A 24,076-nucleotide genomic window follows, 5' to 3' on the forward strand; every position below is an offset into this window, starting at 1 on the left:
CATCAGTTGACATCTAGCACCAAATACACCCCTCATTCCATAACATCACTGGTGTGAGGGAGTCTAAATGTTTCGTTAAACCTTTTCCTGCAGTGGAGGCAGCATGGGCCCTGGTGCCTGCAAGAACAAACCAACTTGTGACAGACAAGTGGGATAGAGCAACGGAGCTCATTTCATTCATGACATTTTCAGATTAACTTTCGTACTTATAAAATGACACTTAGTCTGATCCGTAACCAGAGCTACAGTTATTAGTTCTAAGTTTCAGCAGGTTAGAAAAATATTTATTTCCAAGCTGATGAAAACATTACAAAACATGGCTCTAGGATGTGTCAGTCATTTTAATACAATGCTGGATGCCTTTTAAAAACATCACTTTTCATGTCTGGCATGGCAGCCAGTAGCATTTATGGAGTTGCCTATGACTATATAATAGCCGACCCGAGTCTAGTCTGAAAAAAAATCACTAGTATTTACAAAAAGGATGCATCAGCTCCTAGGTCTTTCTCTAGAATCTTTTGCAGATATATATGGGTTCCTTTCTACTACTGTTCAGTTGGGTGTGTCGACTCATTATCTATATTAAAGGTTTACTTGCAACAAATTTCACATTACAGTTATTTGGTATCAAAAGATTCACCATGTCTTACTCTGCTGTGTTGTAGGCGCAAAATATGTGGAAATGTAATTACAAGCTCTTAAAAGCTAAAAAAATGAATGAATAATCCCAGCCATTACAAAAGCGCCGCAGGCTAGAATCTTTTTATTTTGCTGACGTACTCAAGCCAACTTGGTTATTATTTTGACACGTTATCACTTGAATTGAAAGGCCAATAAAAGGCTCAATATAAAGTGTCTCGTAGCACTAGTTTATGGCAAACACTTCGGGTTCTACCGAAAAGCCCGTATCAAATATAGATGCTCGCTATGTTACAGTTTTGTTTCGGTCTAATTATCTAGTCATAAACTGATCATGTGACCCGTCCATCTTGCCAAATAGCGCGAACAATTTCTACAGCATTTTTCGACCATCACCTGTGACCAACAGGCTCGTCATGTTTATCAAAGGATGATTTGCATTCCCTCGAGCTAAGGTTAAAAAATTAAACAAATTTTTATGGTAGGTTTTGAGGTATCATTGCTCAAAGTGACAGCTTTACAATGATGTTGAAATAGACGCGTAAGGACAATAGACATGGTTTTATTGAATGCGTGAAGTATATTTGTGAAAATATTTCGACGGATGAGGTTGCATGAAAGTGTAAACAGAAGCCATCTTGTTCAGTTATGTCCCATTTAAGCCGTTTTAGAAACGAATTCCAATCTACGGCGGTTTCGTGATGGCTGCGATTGACTGTTCGTTTTTTAGCTTTTAAGAGCTTGTAATCACATCTCCACATATTTTGTGCCTACAACACAACAGAGTAAAATATGATGAATTTTTTTATACCAAAAACTATATTGTGAAATTTGTTGCAAGTCAACCTTTAAACATGTATTTAGTAAACATTTAAATATGAATTTAGAAAAGTTCTGTATTTCTCATTACATCATTGGGCCAAGTCACAGCAGCCGTTGTTTGCAGCTCAACATTTGATTTAATCCTTATTCTTCTCAGCGTTAAGTCAAAAGACTGCTGAAGTCTTCTTCACTGAACAGCCCAAGCATTTTGCATCTGCTCTCACTTTTCACTGTCACTATATAGCAATGGTTTCACATACAAACTTTCACCGAGTGAAAATCACTTGGAGTGACTAAACAAAGGTACACGTTGGGCATTGTTTGTCTCAATAGGCATACGGGCACTATTCTACTTAATTTCTGATGATTCAAAACTTGGTTTGGTATGCATCTCACCCTGTTGGTAGTTTCTGACAGCTTTCTGCTTGGTTTAGGAGTTGCTGGATTATATAACACTTCTGATCTCCTCCTTTGTCTCACTACTTTGCCTAGTTCTGGATCAGTAGTAGGTGGCGTTGGTTCAAATACTGCAGTGTCAGTTGCCTCCAAGTCTAGAGAAAGTTCCTGTGTAACCATAGCAACAAAGCAATGAGTTGTCTGCTAATATATTGCTGAGGTACACTTCTTTAGTTTGACAGACTGAACATTTCATCATCTTTATGCCAAAGTGTTCTGTGATTGGTTGATTGTGGTACATCAAACCTTGCTGAAATCATTGTTGTCCAAGTTCCATTACAACTTTATAGTCACATTTAAGCACGTTGTACATAACAAAGCAAAGACTGTATATATTAAAAATTTTTCAAGCTAGTAGCAGCCTGGTTCACAAAACCTGACCACGATAATGCATCATCCAGCATGCACATTCGTGCAAAAATCCGCCAGCGTACTTCCTACCATACTATGGTACTTCCTACCATAATAATGTCTTCATGCTTTACTTATGCCCTAATCAACTACATATAGCTTGTCCTTGGGTTGTCATTTGCGCTGTCAGATGTTTAAATACAGGTAATATAGATTTTGATTACTTACACTGCAAGTAAGTAGAGAGATAAATATATGCATACTGTAGAAAAATGTTGACAAACCCAGCTGGTTCTATATGTTACTTTTCCTGTTTTCTTACGACCAAACGAGCGGAGCAAATGTTTGAGAGTTTTATGATAAATGCATGTGCACACAACTCACAAAAATTATTCATCAACAACGTCGCAAACCCTCGTATCGAAATCTCATCAACAAATTTAACCATTTTTGTGTAGAGTTGTTTAAGTATAATAACAATACAAAACACAAAAACATTTAAATATGTTACCAAGTCTTTGAAAATTGTCGATATATTCCTAAACCTTACCCATCTGATCGGATTATACACAAATAGACAGATTAATTTGGCCGAAAATCGTTATTAAAACTTGCCATTTGCGGATTTGTGCACGAATGTGCATGCTGGATGATGCATTATCGTTGTCAGGTTTTGTGAGCCAGGCTGCTACAAGCTTGAAAACTTTTCCCACGACCAAACGAGCGGAGCGCATGTTTGAGTTTTATGATAAATGCATGTGCACACAACTCACGAAAATTATTCATCAACAACGTCGCAAACCCTTGTATCGAAATCTCATCAACAAATTTAACCATTTTTGTGTAGAGTTGTTTAAGTATAATAACGATACAAAACACAAAAACATATTTAAATATGTTACCAAGTCTTTGAAAATTGTCGACATATTCCTAAACCTTACCCATCTGATCGGATTATACACAAATAGACAGATTAATTTGGCCAAAAACCGTTATTAAAACTTGCCAAGCCTTGCTTTTATCAAAATTAAGACTGGCAAGCGAACCGTCGAGCGACAGAGAATAGAACCATTAAGTCGTGCGCATTTCACGAAAGAATAACATGCACATTTCACCAGTCTATAGCATTAGCGAATTGCCGAAGGTTTCTGTAATTGACGTAGAAGTACTGAAATCGTTTCTTTTTTGCCGATTTCAAAGTAACTGACATTTTGGAAACTTTTGAGTACTTTGGTATTCTAACTGATGTCCAAAGCAGTGTAAGTAAAGGAAATGATGATATTTTTTTCTAACGATTCTTATGAGATTATTACAATATTTAGTTATAAGTTTGGATGACTATTCAAGTGTTATAGTCACACTAACAACATCAATGATGGGCAATATGTTACTGTTATTATTTTTTCTAAATAGATTTATTAAATAAATTTTCTAAAAATCTATATAAATATCACAACTTCTTGATATTGTTAGCTATGACGTTTTGAAATGTAAACGAAATTGTGCATTGGTTTTTTATTATTACTGTATTAATAATGGTTATTCTAATAATATCAGTGCATTTTACTTCTAATATTGGCCAAAATTGCATTTCTCCTATTGCAGGGGGAGAGATATAAACATATAACCTTTTCCTTTCATTATTGCTGTTTGTTGTATATAATAACACCCACACCCAGTACATTACAGCTACCATTGCAGTTATCCTATTGCACTGCAGTGCCATTTGACTGCTAATATTGCATTTCTCAACCATCACTACCCTTTCTTTTTTCCAATATCACTTTGGTCGTGGGCTGTATGACAGGGGAATTTCTAATATATAGCCAAAAATTCCACCGTCATACAGCCCACGACCAAAGTGATATTAGGAAAAAGAAAGGGTACTGATGGGTGAGAAATGCAATATTAGCAGTCAAATGGCACTGCAATGCAATAGGATAACTGCAATGGTAGCTGTAATGTACTGAGTGTGGGTGTTATTAAACAAACAGCAATAATGAAAGGAAAAGATTATATATTTATATCTCTCCCCCTGCAATAGGAGAAATGCAATATTGGCCAATATTAGAAGTAAAATGCACTGATATTATTAGAATAACCAATATTATTAATACAGTAATAATAGAAAACCAATGCACAATTTTGTTTACATTTCAAAACGTCATAGCTAACAATATCAAAAAGTTGTGATACTTATATAGATTTTTAGAAAATCTATTTAACAAATCTATTTAGAAAAAATAATAACAGTAATATATCGCCCATCATTGATGTTGTTAGTGTGACTATAACACTTGAATAGTCATCCAAACTTATAATTAAATATTGTAATAATCTCATAAGAATCGTTAGAAAAACATATCATCGTCCTTTCCTTTACTTTCACTGCTTTGGACTTTAGTTAGAATACCAAAGTACTCAAAAGTTTCCAAAATGTCAGTTACTTTGAAATCGGCAAAAAAGAAACGATTTCAGTACTTATACGTTAATTACAGAAACCTTCGGCAATTTGCCAATGCTATAGACTGGTGAAATGTGCACGTTATTCTTTCGTGAAATGAGCACGACTTAATGGTTCTATTCTCTGTCGCTCGGCGGTTCGTTTGCCGGTCTTAATTTTGATAAAAGCAAGGCTTGGCAAGTTTTAATAACGATTTTTGGCCAAATTAATCTGTATATTTGTGCATAATCCGATCAGACGGGTAAGGTGTAGGAATATGTCGACAATTTTTAAAGACTTGATAACATAGTTAAATATGTTTTTCTGTGTTTTGTATCGTTATTATACTTAAACGACTTTACACAAAAATGGTTAAATTTGTTGATGAGATTTCGGCACAAGGGTTTGCAACGTTGTTGATGAATAATTTTTGTGAGTTGTGTGCACATGCATTTATCATAAAACTCGTGGTCGTTGGAAAATTTTTCAAGCTAGTAGCAGTCTGGCTCACCAAACCTGACAACGATAATACATCATCTAGCATGCGCATTCGTGCAAAAATCCGCCAGCGTGTGAAGCCTTACGCAAATCTCTATAAGAGATACAAATGAAAAAATGTCTATCATTAAATGGAGGTATGCAGTAAGTAGCCATTTTGTCCTCTGACAATCTATCAACTTGGAATTATACTCCCCATGCCACTTTCCAAGGCACATGAGTAACACAATACATAATTACTTTGGTGCATAGAAGATGAACCACAAAGAAATCTAATCAAGACATCTTAAGTGTGTAAATTGGTTTAATATACAACATGTGGTTGATTATCGTGTGTTATCGCCTACAAGTGTTATCTAATTACGAATACCCACAGGCTAGGTTCTTAAGGATTAAGATTTAGAACCTTGGAGTATCATACATTAATCATATCATCTGAGAAAAACTATCACAGTAGTTTACGATTGTGAGTGTTATATACTTTAAATTTGAATACTGTATGTGTACCCATGCTTATACCTCCAACATGTAGGCATCTAAAAACACCCTTAGACAACGCTTTATAACTCGTATCCTGTTGAAGGGATTAAACGAAAAAGGAGGCTTACTAACCTTTTGCAGTTCAACCATTCTCATTGTAGTTTAACAATACCCTGAATCGAATTTCCAACTTTAAAAAGCATGGATTGTGCATTGCGTATATTATCGCTGTTTTGATGGCGTTTCATCGTTGTTTTAATGAATGGCTGGCGCATAGTAGCTATAATAATGTAATTCATTTACTCTTTTTATTTCTTAATTGATGATGTAAAATGCGTTCAAGAAAACACTAAACGATAATATTAAACTTGGAAGTTTCACTGACACTGCTAATCTCTCTAGCACTAACTCCAGCTGTTGACGGCAGATCACTGCTAGATGACAGCTACTGTTATAGAATTATGCCTTATATACCTTATGAAATGATGCAACCATTACAAAACGTATAACAAATTAAAATATTGAAATTGATGTTACTAATCTCTTTTATTTTAAATATATGTTTAGTTTGGGCTTATATTAGATACAGTCCTTGACCTTGCAGTGGCGATTAGCTGTCTGATTCCTAGTTTTACGCTAAATTTCTTCTCATAAACCCGGAGAGACCAAGAAATACATTTCGCAATATTCCTTGTCTTAAGGTTTGACTTAAGAAAAAATTCTGGCTACATAGAGCAGCAATACCAGTGAAATCACCAACTTACTGCGTATGCAGATTTAATTTCAAACCAAAGGTTTTTGAGTCTCACCGAACTCGGCCCAATAAAGTTAAAGGAATTCAATGACATGTTTGCTCTTGTCATAAAGCCCATAACATGGGGATTACCGTGACATGTCACATCATATCATCATTTGTGTACATAGTTTTGATAACCAATCAAAAGTGTCAAATGAATATATGGCTAAAATTGCTTGCCACTGAAAGGATTACAGAAAGCTGCCTTAGTGTAGTGTTAACACCCTAGGCTGCCAGGTGGCAGAACAGAGGTCAAACTAATAAACAGTAGATCAGTAGTTTGAACCCGCCATGGGATGTAAAAAAGGGCATCTGGTCTTGAAATTAAACTTACATAAAACTTTAGTAGATCCTATCATAAAGTGTCAGTATTTTTTATAATTAGCGATTATTTCTTATGTTTGCTGACCTGACTGCCAGGATGTTTCAAAATTAAACTTAACCGCAGTTAAAATGCTCAGATCCAGCGAATGTGTGATTATGATGTTTATACCGTAGTTGAAAAACAGATTGACAGAATAGAGACGCGTAACACTGCAAATTGAATGCTATAGCCGATATCAACTGTAGCAACAATAACAACTAGTGACATCATTTTGTACATACAGTATTTCTCTTCTGTACTCTCCCAAGAAAACCTTTGCAATGTCTTATCTGAGCAGTCAGAGAAGATCATTACAAGAGAGACCTGCCTACTGCAAAATACTCTTAACTCAAGGATTAGGTTAACCTTACAGAAATGAATGATAACTCTATGAATGCTCTATTAACCACAGTATCTCTGAAAAAGTATCTCAGTTGAATCGATGCTATGCCTACATATCTGTAGTAATTGTCATGTCTGAAATGAAGTGGCGGGGTGTGAGGCAGCAGAACCCTTGAAGCAAGGTAATGGTGTATTTCTTGCAGAGAAAGGTTGTGGTCCTAAAACTACAACAAAGTTCTGTAAAGTTTGAAAAAGTCATATTATAGGTCGTACCTTTGTCATACATACATTGAGTGCTGACATTATATCTGTAACAGCTGTCGGCAGATCTAACAGGCAAGCACTTCAACCCTAAGCAGCCCACGATAACAGCATATTGTTACATATCTCAGAAATTGTGAATGCAAATAGTAGAAGAGATAAGAGGGGGTAATAATTATATATAATTAATCGGTACCTGGTCGTCAGATGGATCAAAGCTTAACCTGCTTTGTGACAATGTAGCGGGAGATTGTCGAGGTTTTTCGCCAGTTATATAAGCAAGTTTCGCTTTGATCTCTTCGCTGAGGCCTTCTGTGTAATAAGATGTATTGAAAGCAGTGAATTATAGATCATGGTAAAATATTAAATCACTGTACAACTATGGTTGGTCAATTTATAACTATGGCATCAAATAGCCTCTTGTCGAAATATATTTATAAAGCAGGGCACGAGGATATATTTTATATAATTGCACACAGAACCATAGCCTAGCTAGACAGAGATGAGTACAAGTGCTACAAACTCCTAAATACAGGATGTTGTCTTCAAGATTAATATATCCATGGTCCACTGTAGCCATGACTTACTATAGCAATAATTTACTATAGTCATGGTATACTATAGCTATAGTCCACTATAACCATAGTCCACTATAGCCATGGTATAGAATTTTCATGCTATAGCCATGGTTCACTATAGCCATGGTTCACTATAGCCATGGTTTACTATAGCCATGGTTTACTATAGCCATGGTTCACTATAGCCATGGTTTACTATAGCCATGGTTTACTATAGCCATGGTTTACTATAGCCATGGTTTACTATAGCCATGGTTCACTATAGCCATGGTTTACTATAGCCATGGTTTCCTATGGTCACAGAGCCTATTCATCTCGATTATTGTGCATCATAATCAAGCCAAAAACTAGCTAATACTGTGAGAGGTATACGAGGAGGAATTGAAACGCCCCATGGGTTTTTAATCCGTGTAGCTCCTTTGTGTGGAGAATCCGAAAGCACCTTTGTTTCGGATTCCATCCTTGGTGGTATTACAAAGACGTTCTAGTAATCTGGGATGTGTAATCTGCTAGTCTCTAGAAGAGAAGAAGAGTACTAGAGAAGAGAATTGTTCCTTTTTTTCTCTCCTTCCTTCCTCCTTTTAAACTTTCTTGGCCAAAATGTATGTTCTAATAGATATGAACACAATGATGTTACAATTGCTTTTATAATGATTCAAGCAATTAGCCTTAGTTTTTTATCTACTCGCTCACCAGTTTGTCTGGGGACGGGTTCAGAAAGTCTTCGGTTGATGTTCTGATGCGCTTGCTCCACAACTGATGGAGACCACGGGCGATGTCTTTTCATTTTTTGGGGCATGTTGAACTCGTGGTAAAGTCTCTGACGAATCTCCAAGGTCTTGTTACGTGCTACTTCACTGTGTCTCCTTCTTCTCTGCTTCGGCCACTCCTGTATGGAAAACCAAATTAAATTCTAAATTGGTAACTACTACTGAAAGGTTTAAGTTGGGAAATAACCTAACATCCTACAGTAGACACTGCTACAACATAAACCTTTTATAACATAAATTCAGCTTAACGTAAAGAATATAGTGAAGTTTTTGCATTGTATTTCATAAAAAATTCTATACAACATAAAGCATCAAGTTGGGGCAAGTTCTCAAAATCAATTTGAATAACTAGAGTCCCATAAATGGCCTTAAAACTTTTGCAAACAAAAAACAACACATAGGAGTATCTCTATTATATATACTAGTACCCTGACAGTCTAGTGTGCTGTGAGAGATTGTCATGTGTGCTGATAAAGCACAAGGAATAAGTAGCTGCACAATTACTCGGAAATATCTAAAGGCGGTTGGTGGGTGCGGTTGGTGGGTGCGGGGTGATTGAGTGGTGGTCTACCAATCTGAATGCCATGAGTTGGAGTCTCGTTGAAAGCAAACTTTTATCCTAACCTTTAACCCTGAATGTGAACGGACAGATAGACACCACTCTTATTACAATAAAGATATTTTTTTTACTGAACTTCAAAAGCCAAAGATAATAAATATAAGCTCTGAGCACACAAGTTTAGTTCTCTCCATCAACTATGTCTGAAAGAAAAAATTGCTAGATTGCTTGAGACGCCTGTCATTCACCTCAGGCCAGAATAGGTAAACTGCTAATACTTCTACCCATAAATGCACGATTCCAAATTGTCTTTTTGTCACATTTGAGCACATATTTTCAGGCATCAAAGAACTAGCCCAAGTAAAGATGTTATTTTTATGATAAAAACAATGGTAGGAGTATCTCATAGTCATTTGGGCCGCTGTCGTAAAATTTCTGAGAAAGCGTTCTATAGCAGACTTCCCCAATTGGTAGCTGGGTATAACATTGCGACAAGGTCATTCATATATTCATGAGGAACTGGGAAAACTGTTATAATAATTTCAGCGAGCTGAGTCACTGACACGAAGATATTCTTATAACTGTTAGGCAGGTTGGTACACCTTAGCTGCTCTCTATTCTAATAAGGTGATATCAAAGCTTTTACTGCAGCATATCACTTGGTTGTTTAATAATGATTACAAATGAAGATACACAGGCATAAACAAAACTGTTTTATAAATCAAAGAACAACAACGTGTACCACTTTTGTATTTCTTATAAAGAGGCTAGTGATGTGCCTGCTCAGATGAGAGCTAGGTTTCAGAATTAAATTCTCCCCTATTGCACTTTCAGTGGCTCGCTATATCAGCATTAATCTAATAGCACTCCTTGTAAGAATTCCATGTAATGGCAGCAGATCCTTGTTCATGAGAGATGCAAGTGGCCTAAAGTTAACTTGCAACAAAATTCATATTACAGTTATTTGGTATCAAAAGACTCACCATGTCTTTGTGTTGTAGGTGCAAAATATGCGCCCACTTTGAGTGTCACTTTGAGCACTGATATCTTAAAACCTAGCCTAAAAATTTGTGTAATTTTTTAACCTTAGGTCAAAAGAGTGCATATCATCCTCTGATAAACATGAAGAGCCTGCTGGTCACCTGTGATAGTCGAAAATTGCTGCAGAAATTGTTTGCGCTATTTGGCAGGAAGTATGGGTCACATGATCAGATTACGACTAGATGATCAGATCAAGCGGAAACAGTACTGTAACCTAGCAAGCATCTATATTTGATACGGGCTTTCCGGTAGAACCCGAAGTATTTGTCATGAACTAGTGCTACGAGATGTATTATATCGAGCCTTTTATTGGCCTTTAATTTCATGTGATCAAAAAGAATAACCAAAATGTCGAAATAAAGAGATTCCAATCTACGACGTTTTCGTTACGGCTGCGATTAACTGTTCGTTTTTTTACATTTGAAGAGCTTGCAATCACACATCCACATATTTTGCACCTACAACACAGCAGAGTAAGACACGGTGAATCTTTTGATACTAAATAACTGTAATGTGAATTTATGTTGCAAGTCAACATTTAAGGCTGATTCACATGATGTCGTCATGTGTCGGCGCTATCCTCTCGGCTATTATTCATTGATTATCTGCACCGTAAACCGAAGGCATCGTCAAGGCAATGCGGATGCTTTGGGAAAGATTGCAGCTGTCAAACTTTCCTTTTAGTTCATCGAGCACCCATAACAGCCTGTGCAATGGGTACTACTTCAGCAATAACGGTTGGTCATTGCGGATTGCTCGATCTACTTCGGCAATAGTGATTGGCTGTCACAGATTGCTCGATCTACTTCGGCAATAGTGATTGGCTGTCACAGATTGCTCGATCTACTTCGGCAATAGTGATTGGCTGTCACAGATTGCTCGATCTACTTCGGCAATAGTGATTGGCTGTCACAGATTGCTCGATCTACTTCGGCAATAGTGATTGGCTGTCACAGATTGCTCGATCTACTTCGGCAATAGTGATTGGCTGTCACAGATTGCTCGATCTATATTTTCTTTATGACAGTTGCTGCTGGACTAGTTTCCGTAACCGCATCGTATTATGAGAACATTATACCATGACATTTCACCGATGTAAACGCAGATGATGTGTGATAGTGTGGACATTGTTATTACAGACCATCACCAAAGCATTGTGGGACATGCACACATTAACACTGGCACATGCCTGTATAGTATTAACACTGGCACATGCCTGTATAGTATGAACACTGGCACATGCCTGTGTAGTATTAACACTGGCACATGCCTGTATAGTATTAACACTGGCACATGCCTGTATAGTATTAACACTGGCACATGCCTGTATAGTATTAACACTGGCACATGCCTGTATAGTATTAACACTGGCACATGCCTGTATAGTATTAACACTGGCACATGCCTGTATAGTATTAACACTGGCACATGCCTGTATAGTATTAACACTGGCACATGCCTGTATAGTATTAACACTGGCACATGCCTGTATAGTATTAACACTGGCACATGCCTGTATAGTATTAACACTGGCACATGCCTGTATAGTATTAACACTGGCACATGCCTGTATAGTATTAACACTGGCACATGCCTGTATAGTATTAACACTGGCACATGCCTGTATAGTATTAACACTGGCACATGCCTGTATAGTATTAACACTGGCACATGCCTGTATAGTATTAACACTGGCACATGCCTGTATAGTATTAACACTGGCACATGCCTGTATAGTATGAACACTGGCACATGCCTGTATAGTATTAACACTGGCACATGCCTGTATAGTATTAACACTGGCACATGCCTGTATAGTATTAACACTGGCACATGCCTGTATAGTATGAACACTGGCACATGCCTGTATAGTATGAACACTGGCACATGCCTGTATAGTATTAACACTGGCACATGCCTGTATAGTATGAACACTGGCACATGCCTGTATAGTATGAACACTGGCACATGCCTGTATAGTATTAACACTGGCACATGCCTGTATAGTATTAACACTGGCACATGCCTGTATAGTATTAACACTGGCACATGCCTGTATAGTATGAACACTGGCACATGCCTGTATAGTATGAACACTGGCACATGCCTGTATAGTATTAACACTGGCACATGCCTGTATAGTATGAACACTGGCACATGCCTGTATAGTATGAACACTGGCACATGCCTGTATAGTATGAACACTGGCACATGCCTGTATAGTATGAACACTGGCACATGCCTGTATAGTATGAACACTGGCACATGCCTGTATAGTATGAACACTGGCACATGCCTGTATAGTATGAACACTGGCACATGCCTGTATAGTATTAACACTGGCACATGCCTGTATAGTATTAACACTGGCACATGCCTGTATAGTATTAACACTGGCACATGCCTGTATAGTATGAACACTGGCACATGCCTGTATAGTATGAACACTGGCACATGCCTGTATAGTATTAACACTGGCACATGCCTGTATAGTATGAACACTGGCACATGCCTGTATAGTATGAACACTGGCACATGCCTGTATAGTATGAACACTGGCACATGCCTGTATAGTATGAACACTGGCACATGCCTGTATAGTATGAACACTGGCACATGCCTGTATAGTATTAACACTGGCACATGCCTGTATAGTATGAACACTGGCACATGCCTGTATAGTATGAACACTGGCACATGCCTGTATAGTATTAACACTGGCACATGCCTGTATAGTATTAACACTGGCACATGCCTGTATAGTATTAACACTGGCACATGCCTGTATAGTATGAACACTGGCACATGCCTGTATAGTATGAACACTGGCACATGCCTGTATAGTATTAACACTGGCACATGCCTGTATAGTATGAACACTGACACATGCCTGTATAGTATGAACACTGGCACATGCCTGTATAGTATGAACACTGGCACATGCCTGTATAGTATGAACACTGGCACATGCCTGTATAGTATGAACACTGGCACATGCCTGTATAGTATGAACACTGACACATGCCTGTATAGTATGAACACTGGCACATGCCTGTATAGTATTAACACTGGCACATGCCTGTATAGTATTAACACTGGCACATGCCTGTATAGTATGAACACTGGCACATGCCTGTATAGTATTAACACTGGCACATGCCTGTATAGTATTAACACTGGCACATGCCTGTATAGTATTAACACTGGCACATGCCTGTATAGTATTAACACTGGCACATGTCTGTATAGTATGAACACTGGCACATGCCTGTATAGTATTAACACTGGCACATGCCTGTATAGTATTAACACTGGCACATGCCTGTATAGTATTAATACTGGCACATGCCTGTATAGTATTAACACTGGCACATGCCTGTATAGTATTAACACTGGCACATGCCTGTATAGTATGAACACTGGCACATGCCTGTATAGTATTAACACTGGCACATGCCTGTATAGTATGAACACTGGCACATGCCTGTATAGTATGAACACTGGCACATGCCTGTATAGTATGAACACTGGCACATGCCTGTATAGTATTAACACTGGCACATGCCTGTATAGTATGAACACTGGCACATGCCTGTATAGTATGAACACTGGCACATGCCTGTATAGTATGAACACTGGCACATGCCTGTATAGTATGAACACTGGCACATGCCTGTATAGTATGAACACTGGCACATGCCTGTATAGTATGAACACTGACACATGCCTGTATAGTATGAACACTGGCACATGCCTGTATAGTATGAACACTGACACATGCCTGTATAGTATTAACACTGGCACATGCCTGTATAGTATGAACACTGGCACATGCCTGTATAGTATTAACACTGGCACATGCCTGTATAGTATTAACACTGGCACATGCCTGTATAGTATTAACACTGGCACATGCCTGTATAGTATTAACACTGGCACATGCCTGTATAGTATGAACCAGCTTTTACGGCTACTGTAAATCTCGGCTTACAAAGATTTACTCTGATATCCACAAAACATTGAGAAAGAGTCCTGGGAACAGTTACAGATTCCTTATAACACTCTGATAATTGCTAAAAGGACTAAGCCAATGCCTTCTTTACTATTTTGATGTGAGACTAGCGAGAAACATGCGCGCCGTGAGAGATCACACTGTGTAGTAACTATGTGCACAGTTATTTTGGCATATGGCAAAATGGCTGGTACAGTGGTAGGGCACTTGGCTTGGAGTCCAAATATCAGAGTTTGATTCCTGCGCGAGGCAAAATTTACCTTATGCTCTGAGTTGGGTTTTAGAAAGACGGATGGACACAGTTTTTATTTTAGTTAAGACTGATGATATTCAATAGCAGCCACCTAAGCTTCATGCGGGTGAATCAAGTATAATGATAAACATAGTTTTCAGCATTCATTTTTCACTTGTATAAAATCTCAACGATATTGTCATTCTAGCTGATTTATTGCTTTTCTGTAGCTTTTAAAAATGAGAAAAAATACTTCGGCCACTTACAGAATTAGCCAATGAGATCAGAACGCGGCGAAACCATGTTGAGCAAATATCAACAAACTATGTCTAGGGCTGCCACCATTGACAGAATTTATGAGAGTCCCGTTCATAGCGCAGAGGTATGACTTCATGATTAACATATCAGTGAATATGTAGCACAAAAACATCACTTTGTGAAGCTTCAAGCTGTTGCAAACAGCATTTAGATGAAACATAAATCTGTAAAAGTCTGTATTTAAAACTGAAGCGCTTAGACAGAGAACCTAGTAAATTAATAGGGAGCAACCTCAACCCACTTCTTTTAATGAGCAAATGAAAACTGACTCTACCAAGAAAATCATGTTTACTCTCTTGCGGCTCTTTTACGAAATTTTGTAATTGATTCAAGGCTCATATTGCGTTATCTTATCTGAGTATTGAAGTTATAGGCGAGAGTGGAGCACCTAACATGCTCAATAAGTGTTGAGATGAGAGTTTACATTCTGCAGTAGAGTGACTTGAGGAGCTCAGGTAGCCCCTCTACTACCTCTCGTGCACTAGCAGTAGATTTAAATGTATGGGTTACTTTTTATTGGCGTGAGTAATCAACAAAACACTGTTTTTTGTTACATATCAAAATAAAAAAGAGAACACAGAACTCAGGAATTATTGAGTTAATAAAACAGACATGTTTTAGAAGTTGGTAATCTAATAGTATTGTGGGGGATTTGGGATAGCGATTTGAAGGCTGTAGTAACAGAAAGTTCATAAACTGAAACATATGATGATGGATGTAGCATGCTGGTGTCACAAAATGAAAACGATGTTGGTCATATGTGTTGAAGAATAAATACAATTATTCTGACCATAGTTTATGCAGGATCTTTAAACTTGTAACACAATTACAGAAAGGAAAATTATAGATCCTATTGGAAAACCGCCGTTTCCTGTTACAATAAAATTTAGTCAGCTCGCTGAAAACATAGAAACCCAAACTGATGTTGCTTGCGTGTTTGCACTGAAGTTTCATCCATCTACATGTAGTATGGATAGTCTAATAGTATATCCAACTACTATTAGACAGTACTACATGTCCTACTATATCCAATTCTACCATCCAACTAAACCTTTCCAGTATCCATGAATGTATATACTCCTGAGTCCTGACCATAGGGCTCGTTAGCTATAGTTTGAATGTATGTATATACTCCGGACCATAATAGGGCTCATTAGCTATAGTTAGGCTATAGTTGCGGTGTAGTATACTTTTAATTTTGTTAGAGAGATAGAATAATAAATGTTGTTGCTTCTTTCCTCATCATTCCCACTTTCTTTCATTCCCACAACCCTTAACTTCGGAGTCCCTGGTTGGTTGCAGGGAAGGTGCATTAGTTTATAATCATTGTCAACACAACACGTAGTATCTACGTAACAATGACAGCACACAAAATCAGCGAGTCAAACCGGATACTCAATCAATCGGAAACAGTGGTTTTCCAATAGGATCTATAATTTTCCTTACAGAAACGAGCGAGTCTGGGATAAGGCAATATGTTCAATGATTTAGAGATGTGATTGGTGGAAGTGTGGTGAGTTGGAATACGTGATCGGTAGTACATAAGTGCAAATCACAAGCTGTTGGGAGGATAATCATCAGCGATTCATCTTTAGTGAGAGGAAGCGATATGTGTCAGTGAAACTACCAATACTAGATCATGTTTTTTTTAGTTTTTTACAATTTTTTTACTTATTGTTATTATCGCATGTCTATTTTCATTTTGTTTGTGTTTTGACTTGTTTATAGGTAAGCTTTAAATTGAAGCTGATTTGCTGAGCTACAATTCCATACTAATCATTGTTGCTCTTGCTCCATACTTGAGGCTACAATTCTATACTAATCATTGTTGCTCTTGCTCCATACTTGAGGCTACAATTCTATACTAATTATTGTTGCTCTTGCTCCATACTTGAGGCTACAACTCTATACTAATGATTGTTGCTCTTGCTCCATACTTGAGGCTACAATTCTATACTAATCATTGTTGCTCTTGCTCCATATTTGAGGCTACAATTCTATACTAATGATTGTTGCTCTTGCTCCATATTTGAGGCTACAATTCTATACTAATCATTGTTGCTCTTGCTCCATACTTGAGGCTACAATTCTATACTAATTATTGTTGCTCTTGCTCCATACTTGAGGCTACAACTCTATACTAATGATTGTTGCTCTTGCTCCATACTTGAGGCTACAATTCTATACTAATCATTGTTGCTCTTGCTCCATATTTGAGGCTACAATTCTATACTAATGATTGTTGCTCTTGCTCCATACTTGAGGCTACAATTCTATACTAATCATTGTTGCTCTTGCTCCATACTTGAGGCTACAATTCTATACTAATCATTGTTGCTCTTGCTCCATACTAAAGGCTTTGGTAAAAGACTAGCAAATCTCACATGACTAGGTGCTGGTGCAAAAATGAGGGCCTACTGTTGACTTACATAGCGGTGTGCTTAGGAAATTATAATGAACTAATTGTGTCCAAATAATGACTAGCTTCACCCCGCATTTAACAGTTTATTTTTAACAAAGCGTCAACTTTTTGTGGTGCTATTTTTTCCCTAGCTCCAGCAAGAAAAATACAACTGCTCCTATCTTTTTAAAATCTTGTCGCTTATATTTTGTTAGCAATTTACTATAAGTGTATGTTTAGTGTATGTTACTGTGAGTGTATGTTTATTGCAATGATTTTCAGTGATGAGAAATAAGGCTTTTTGTTTCGGAATCACTTGGCTACTCCTAGTGTATTGGAAATTTTGGCTCTCAAAACTATAACAAACTGTTTTTTGCTAATTTTGTCTATGGACACTAGGTAGGAGAGCTTGTTAGGCGCAAACTGCCCATTAGGTGAGTGGTAGTCTAGTGAGCTGTTTCACGCTTTATGGCATATTATAGTGGTAAAGGTATTGCATTTTTAACAGTGATTCAAATAAAGTTGCCAGCAACCCTAAGAGTATATATAACTAGCTGTACCACCCGGCGTTGCCCGTGTAATAGAAGTCTTTGGACAGAAAATTGATTTGTATTTAACATATAACAACGTTTCCAATTCTTACTTTCAAACTACATATCATGAGAGAAGTGTTTTGTGTAGTTGAAATAAATTAAGAGAAAAATAAAAACAACTGTAAAGGTTTTAAAACTTTGTCGAACAACTGTACCTTTCAAGCTAGTAGCCTGGCATATTGCCAATGGAAAATTCCACTATGCTAGTTAATAAGGCTAGGTTTCCAATGACAGTACTCCATGACTTTGCGTCTGCGTTGTTGTCCAGCTCCGCTGTTCTAATTATAGCTATAGCCGGAAAACCAACAGAAAGACGATGACACACGGACATACTTTGAGAAATATATATATATATATATATATATATATATATATATATATATATATATATATATATATATATATATATATATATAATACAGATATTCTGATTGATTTAAAAAAAATTCACTTATAACTGAAAGGAGAGCTGCTTAACTGTATGTTGATGCTGCATTGGAGACAATAGCCATTCTGACCTATATTAGGAAAAGTCATCCGTGCGATAGAGTTTACAATGTCTTAGTCATTGGTGACTAGAATATATAATATCTCACTATCATCACTGAGGCACTCCTAGCTGACCAGAAGCAATCTTACTTACTTTTTCTGCATAGAATGGGGTTCCTGGGAGAGGAAAGTTGCTGCCAGATTGTAGCGAACCATTCCTAGAACCATGAATTGATGGCGGCTGAGATGGTCCAGATAGTCTTTTGTTCTGAAAATGGCCATAGTTTTTGTTCATCAATAATAGCCTTGCAATTAAAATAGTGCAGATAAAAAGTTGTTTAGACGCTTAGTTCAAAAAGGAAATTGTTTTCATTCAACAAATTTAGGTGTTTTTGGAAAAAATTTTACGTTTTTTACTTCATTTAAAGGTTGATTTGCAACAAAATTCACATTACAGTTATTTGGTATGAAAAGATTCACCATGTCTTACTTTGTTCTATTGTAGGTGCAAAATATGTGGAAATGTGACTACAAGCTTTTAAAAGTTCAAAAACGAACAGTTAATCGCAGCCACACGAGACCGCCGTAGTTTGGATTCTCTTTCCAAAACGGCTCAAATGTGACGTAGCTGTGAGAGATGGTTTCTGTTTACACTTTCATGCAACCTCATTCGTCAAAATACTTTCACAAATATACTTCACGCATTCAATAAAACCATGTCTATTGTTCTTACGCGTCTGTTTTATCGTCATTATAATGCTGTCACTTTTAGCAGTGATATCCTATAACTTACCATAAAAATTCGTTTAATTTTTTAGCCTTAGCTTGAAGGAGTACATATTATTGTCTGATAATCATGGCGAGCTTGTTGGTCGCCTGTGATAATCGAAAAGTGCTGCAGAAATTATTTGCGAAGTATTGGGTCACATGATCAGATTACGACTTGCCGATTAGACCAGGTCGAAACAAAACTGTAAAGTAGCGAGCTTGTTGGTCGCCTGTGATAATCGAAAAGTGCTGCAGAAATTATTTGCGAAGTATTGGGTCACATGATCAGATTACGACTTGCCGATTAGACCAGGTCGAAACAAAACTGTAAAGTAGCGAGCATCTATATTTAATACGGGGTCTTCGGTAAAACCCGAAGTGTTTGTCATAAACTAGTGCTACAGTAAGTTTTATATCGAGCTTTTTATTGGCCTTTCAATTCAGGTGAGAACATCACGTGACAAGACAATAAATAAATTTCATGACTATGTCAGAGAAATAAAAAGATTCCAATCTACGGCGGCTTTTCGTTTTTGAGTTTTTAAGAGCTTGTAATCACATTTCCACATATTTGGCACCTACAACACAACAGAGTAAGACATGGTGAATCTTTTGATACCAAATAACTGTAATGTGAGTTTTGTTGTAAGTCAACATTTAAGCTCCTTATAATAAGTCGACCTGTTGTTTCTATGCGACTTAATAAACTATTAAGCATTGCAACATTCTTCTTGAATTAGTAAAAACTTACAGAAAATTTTAAAAAAGTATTTATGATTATTTTTGCTCATGATATATAGTTTATTACATGAAACTACAAAGTATATACAAATATTTATACTTGTATATGCTGTAAATTATTGGAACATATAATCGTTCACCAGCTAAATGCGCAGCTTACAAACAAAATTTCCTCAAACCAGCACGGCTTCAGAAAAAGTCTCTCGTGTTGTACCCAACTGATAACAGTAAACCATGACATACTCAAATTTAATGACTCCGGATCCATTGTACACGCGGCCGTTTTAGATTTCTCTAAAGCGTTCGATGTAGTAAATCATAGCAAACTCCTAACTAAGCTTATAGGCTTCGGTATAAATCCCACACTTATACGTTGGATAGCATCCTTCCTCCAAGGTAGGTCTCAGCGAGTTCTGGTAGGAGGTAGGATGTCGGATCCAGTACAGGTCACATCAGGAGTCCCACAGGGAGCGTACTAGGCCCTACTCTATTCATCTTGTTTATAAATGATATAGTTGACTGTGTTACCAATAGTTCTATACGCCTCTTTGCCGATGATACTCTAGTATATCACCCTATTACAAACTCAAACGACATGACACTATTACAAACTGACCTCGATAACCTATTTCAATGGGGACAGTCCAATGGTATGTTATTTAACGCCAAAAAGAGCACTATTGTTTCATTCGGGAAAACCTCTCTTACAGACAAATACCCCATAAATTACCATCTCGGGAACACCCCTTTAATCACATGTGACACTGTAAAATACCTTGGTGTGTACCTTTCAAAAGACAACAAGTGGAATACACATATTGAATATATTTGTATGAAAGCATCACGCATCCTTGGATTGTTAAAAAATACTATCAGTGATGCCCCAGTCGCAGTGAAATTGATTGCTTATAAGCAGCTGTGTCGACCTGTTCTTGAATACGCAGCCGAAGTCTGGGACCCTCATACAGCCACGCATTCCGACATGCTGGAACGTATACAAAATAAAGCTGTGAGGTTCATTAAAAATATTAAAGGCAGAGAGGTGTCCGTCTCAGAAGAAAAATTCATGTGTGGCTTAAAGTCTTTAAAACACAGAAGACAGCAACAGAGATTGTCTTTGTACATTAATATCGTATCAAACAAAGATACGTTTCCATCCATCCATGACACACTGACCGAAATGAACGCATCTACTCACTACATGACCACACGTTCTAACAATCTAAACGCCCTCTCCTGTGACTCTGGTCAGTTTTTGCAGGGATTCATTCTCAGGACATCTCGGGAGATCCGCACTGGGGAGATTGTAGCGGACTAACAAAAAAAGACCTAGCGATCGGATGGTCCCTCTCTTGCTTCTCATGAGGCTCTAGGGACTAAACATCATCCAGATCCAGATTTATATCTAGCGGTGTACGGTATTTCTTTCCTTTTTAAACAGAGAGCCTGAAAGTGGGTGTTAAAGAGGCTGGTTCTAGAAACCAGACAGAGTTTCGACACCAAACATTTTAGCGATTTGGATGATGACACGAAGCTTATGCATGTGAGTTTAAATGAAATCGGTAGAAAAATGGAAACGCTTAGCGTTTACACAGACCAACATGCTTACACACGATAAAAAAACAGATATATTATAGGGATACAGGAAATAGGAATATTTACCGCATAATAGATGTAGTAATACTGAGATTATATCTTCTGACCTGCTGGTTTCATCGGGCGTTCCACAAGGGTCTGTCCTCGGGCCCACCCTATTTTTGGTGTACATAAATGATATCTCCGATAATCTAAATTTTTCTACTATCAAGCTTTTTGCAGACGACGCTTTACTTTTTTCTCAGGTAAACACCCTTCAGGATTCAGTAAATTTCCAGGAGGATTTAAACATATTAGACCAGTGGGCCTATAACTGGAAAATGAATTTTAACACTGATAAATGCCAAATCGTTCGTTTTGCAAGGCAGAGTAGCGGAAACCCAGATGTGGTGTATTACCTAAGTGGCAGACCTTTATCTGTAGTAGACAGTTTTAAATACCTCGGAGTTTTTATATCAAACGATTTTAATTGGGATTTACATATAGACTCAATCATATCTAAGGCAAGTCAGCGATTGGGAATGATGAAGCATGTTTTGTTTGATGCGCCGATGAGGGTTAGAAGGGTTGCATATCTCACTCTGTGTAGACCAATATTGGAATATGCGAGTGAAGTATGGGACCCTCATTTGATGCGACAGGTAGCATCATTGGAGGCAGTTCAAAGAAGGGCGGTTAGGTTTATATCTGGTTTGAAAGGTAGGCAGAGTGTTACAGAGGCAAGAATTTTTATAGATCTAGAACTTTTAGAACTAAGACGCAAACATGCAAGAATGTCTCTCATGCTAAAGATTTTATCTGACGACTGCCATGAATCTCTTATCGAAAGTTTTAACCAAATACAAAATGTTCTTCACAGTCATGAAACTTATTCAGCTTATGCGGACCCTTAAGAAAACATCTCCTAATGTCAAAAGGACAGCATACTATAGTGTGTGTCGTCCACTGCTAGAGTACGCTTCGGAAATCTGGAATCCACATTTTGATTATAGTATACAAGATTTAGAATCCATTAACCGAAAAGCTTTTAGGTGGGCCAACAATTTAAGAAAATTTGATAGTATATCATCAGAAATGGTGAAAATGGGATGGCAAACACTTGCAGAGAGAAGACGCATCAAGGACGAAAGCACACTGCAAAAAATTTTAAGCCAAGACCTAATGGTCGATTTTAATAGATTTGTAATTAAGAACTCATCCTATTTTACTCGAGGCTCCAATATCAGACACACAATCAATACAAGTGCAATGAAACACTCTTTTTTTAACCGTGCGATGAAATTTTAACATCTGATTCTCTTATAACTAGACCAAGCGATCTTATACTTTTATCCTTCAGACTTAGATAAATAAGTCTATGCTTATTTGTGATCTTATTTTTATGCCTAATGCACCATTTTATTTCTACAGGCCTAGCGGCCACTTGAGATATTTTACAGAGATAGATAGATAGATAGATGAAACAAGACTGGTTACGGGGGGGGGGGGGGGGGGGGTGCTCCTTCAGCTGTATGTGCAAACACCGGGTTTTATATGAATAGTTTTTTACCTAGAACATCGCGCAACTTGCGCGGCTTACCATAATTTTATGTTTTATTGACTATTTTTAAATAAAGTTCTCAACGGCCTTCTTTTGCCCGATTTCGGGATTTACGGGTTCTTAAAACACCTAGACCTAGACCTAGATATAATTATCTACTGTAGGTATTTACCGTAAGTCCTCATGCTCAAGCCACGCGGCTTGTGCTCGCAAACAGATGAATCACAAAGGAAAAAATAATCCTCCAACAAGCCGCCTGTGGTATCTAGCCGCCCTAGTGGACATGGTTGTATCAAGTTAATGAGTTCAGTCTTGCTGCTGCTAACGATGTGAAATAACCGAACGCCTGTGGCTTGTTGCAATTTGTTTGATGTGGTGAGTTTGGCACTCAGTTTGGTCCATAGGTTCTGCTTCGATGTCAGCAGGTATTAACACGCTCCCAACCACTTGTCTCACACTCGAGCGTCATGAATTCATCTCGACTTGAAGCGATAAATTCGTTTTTAGTCTAAAGTATTCCATAAACATGACCTTGAAAATAAAAGAGTAGGTCGCCAAAACCCCGTACATAAAAGTGTATCATGAATGCGATTTTATGGTTATAGCGCGGGAGCTGAGCAAAGACCGCATTTATCGAGAAACCGTTTTGAGCTCCACGTAAGTTTTAAAAGTTTGGCCTTTAGCCGCGGTCTATGACCTTGAACCAGAAGCCGCGCCCAACGACAAGCCGCGCGACTTGAGCATGGGGACTTCGTTATACTAATTGCATATTGCGGGTCTTTGCAAGATGCAATTAGTATAAAGCAACAGAAAAAAGGATTCTACCAATATGCATATGTTCACAATTACATAAGCATGCTTTTTGATTATTATGTCACCTCCTAATCTGCTACATGCGTAAACTTCTACAATATACCTAATTTATTTATTATTGTAAAAAGAATTTTCTCTGACTTGAAAGTAAAAATAAAATGAGAGAGAACGAA

General features: G+C 37.5%; 1 protein-coding gene across 1 annotated transcript; it reads right to left on the bottom strand.

The window, feature by feature from the left end:
- Positions 1–31: 31 nt before the first annotated feature.
- Positions 32–23,413, bottom strand: LOC137386837 (uncharacterized). Its single transcript, XM_068073001.1, has 6 exons — positions 23,263–23,413; positions 18,600–18,713; positions 8,724–8,919; positions 7,649–7,764; positions 1,858–2,025; positions 32–117 (listed from the first exon to the last, which is right to left on the bottom strand). The coding sequence occupies exons 3-6, from the start codon at positions 8,827–8,829 to the stop codon at positions 76–78; spliced, it is 432 nt and encodes a 143-aa protein (XP_067929102.1). The 5' UTR covers positions 8,830–8,919; positions 18,600–18,713; positions 23,263–23,413; the 3' UTR covers positions 32–75.
- Between the last annotated feature and the right edge of the window lie 663 nt (positions 23,414–24,076).

This window comes from Watersipora subatra, chromosome 2 (genome assembly GCF_963576615.1).
Source record: "Watersipora subatra chromosome 2, tzWatSuba1.1, whole genome shotgun sequence".
Lineage (NCBI taxonomy): Eukaryota > Metazoa > Bryozoa > Gymnolaemata > Cheilostomatida > Watersiporidae > Watersipora > Watersipora subatra.

Coding starts and splice junctions, on each gene's coding strand:
- LOC137386837 (XM_068073001.1), bottom strand. CDS start 8,829: ATGCCCCAAAAAATGAAAAGACATCGCCCGTGGTCTCCATCAGTTGTG. Junction 2,026..7,648: donor TTGATCCATCTGACGACCAG/GTACCGATTAAT, acceptor ATGGTTACACAG/GAACTTTCTCTAGACTTGGA. Junction 118..1,857: donor TGTCAGAAACTACCAACAGG/GTGAGATGCATA, acceptor TTGTTCTTGCAG/GCACCAGGGCCCATGCTGCC.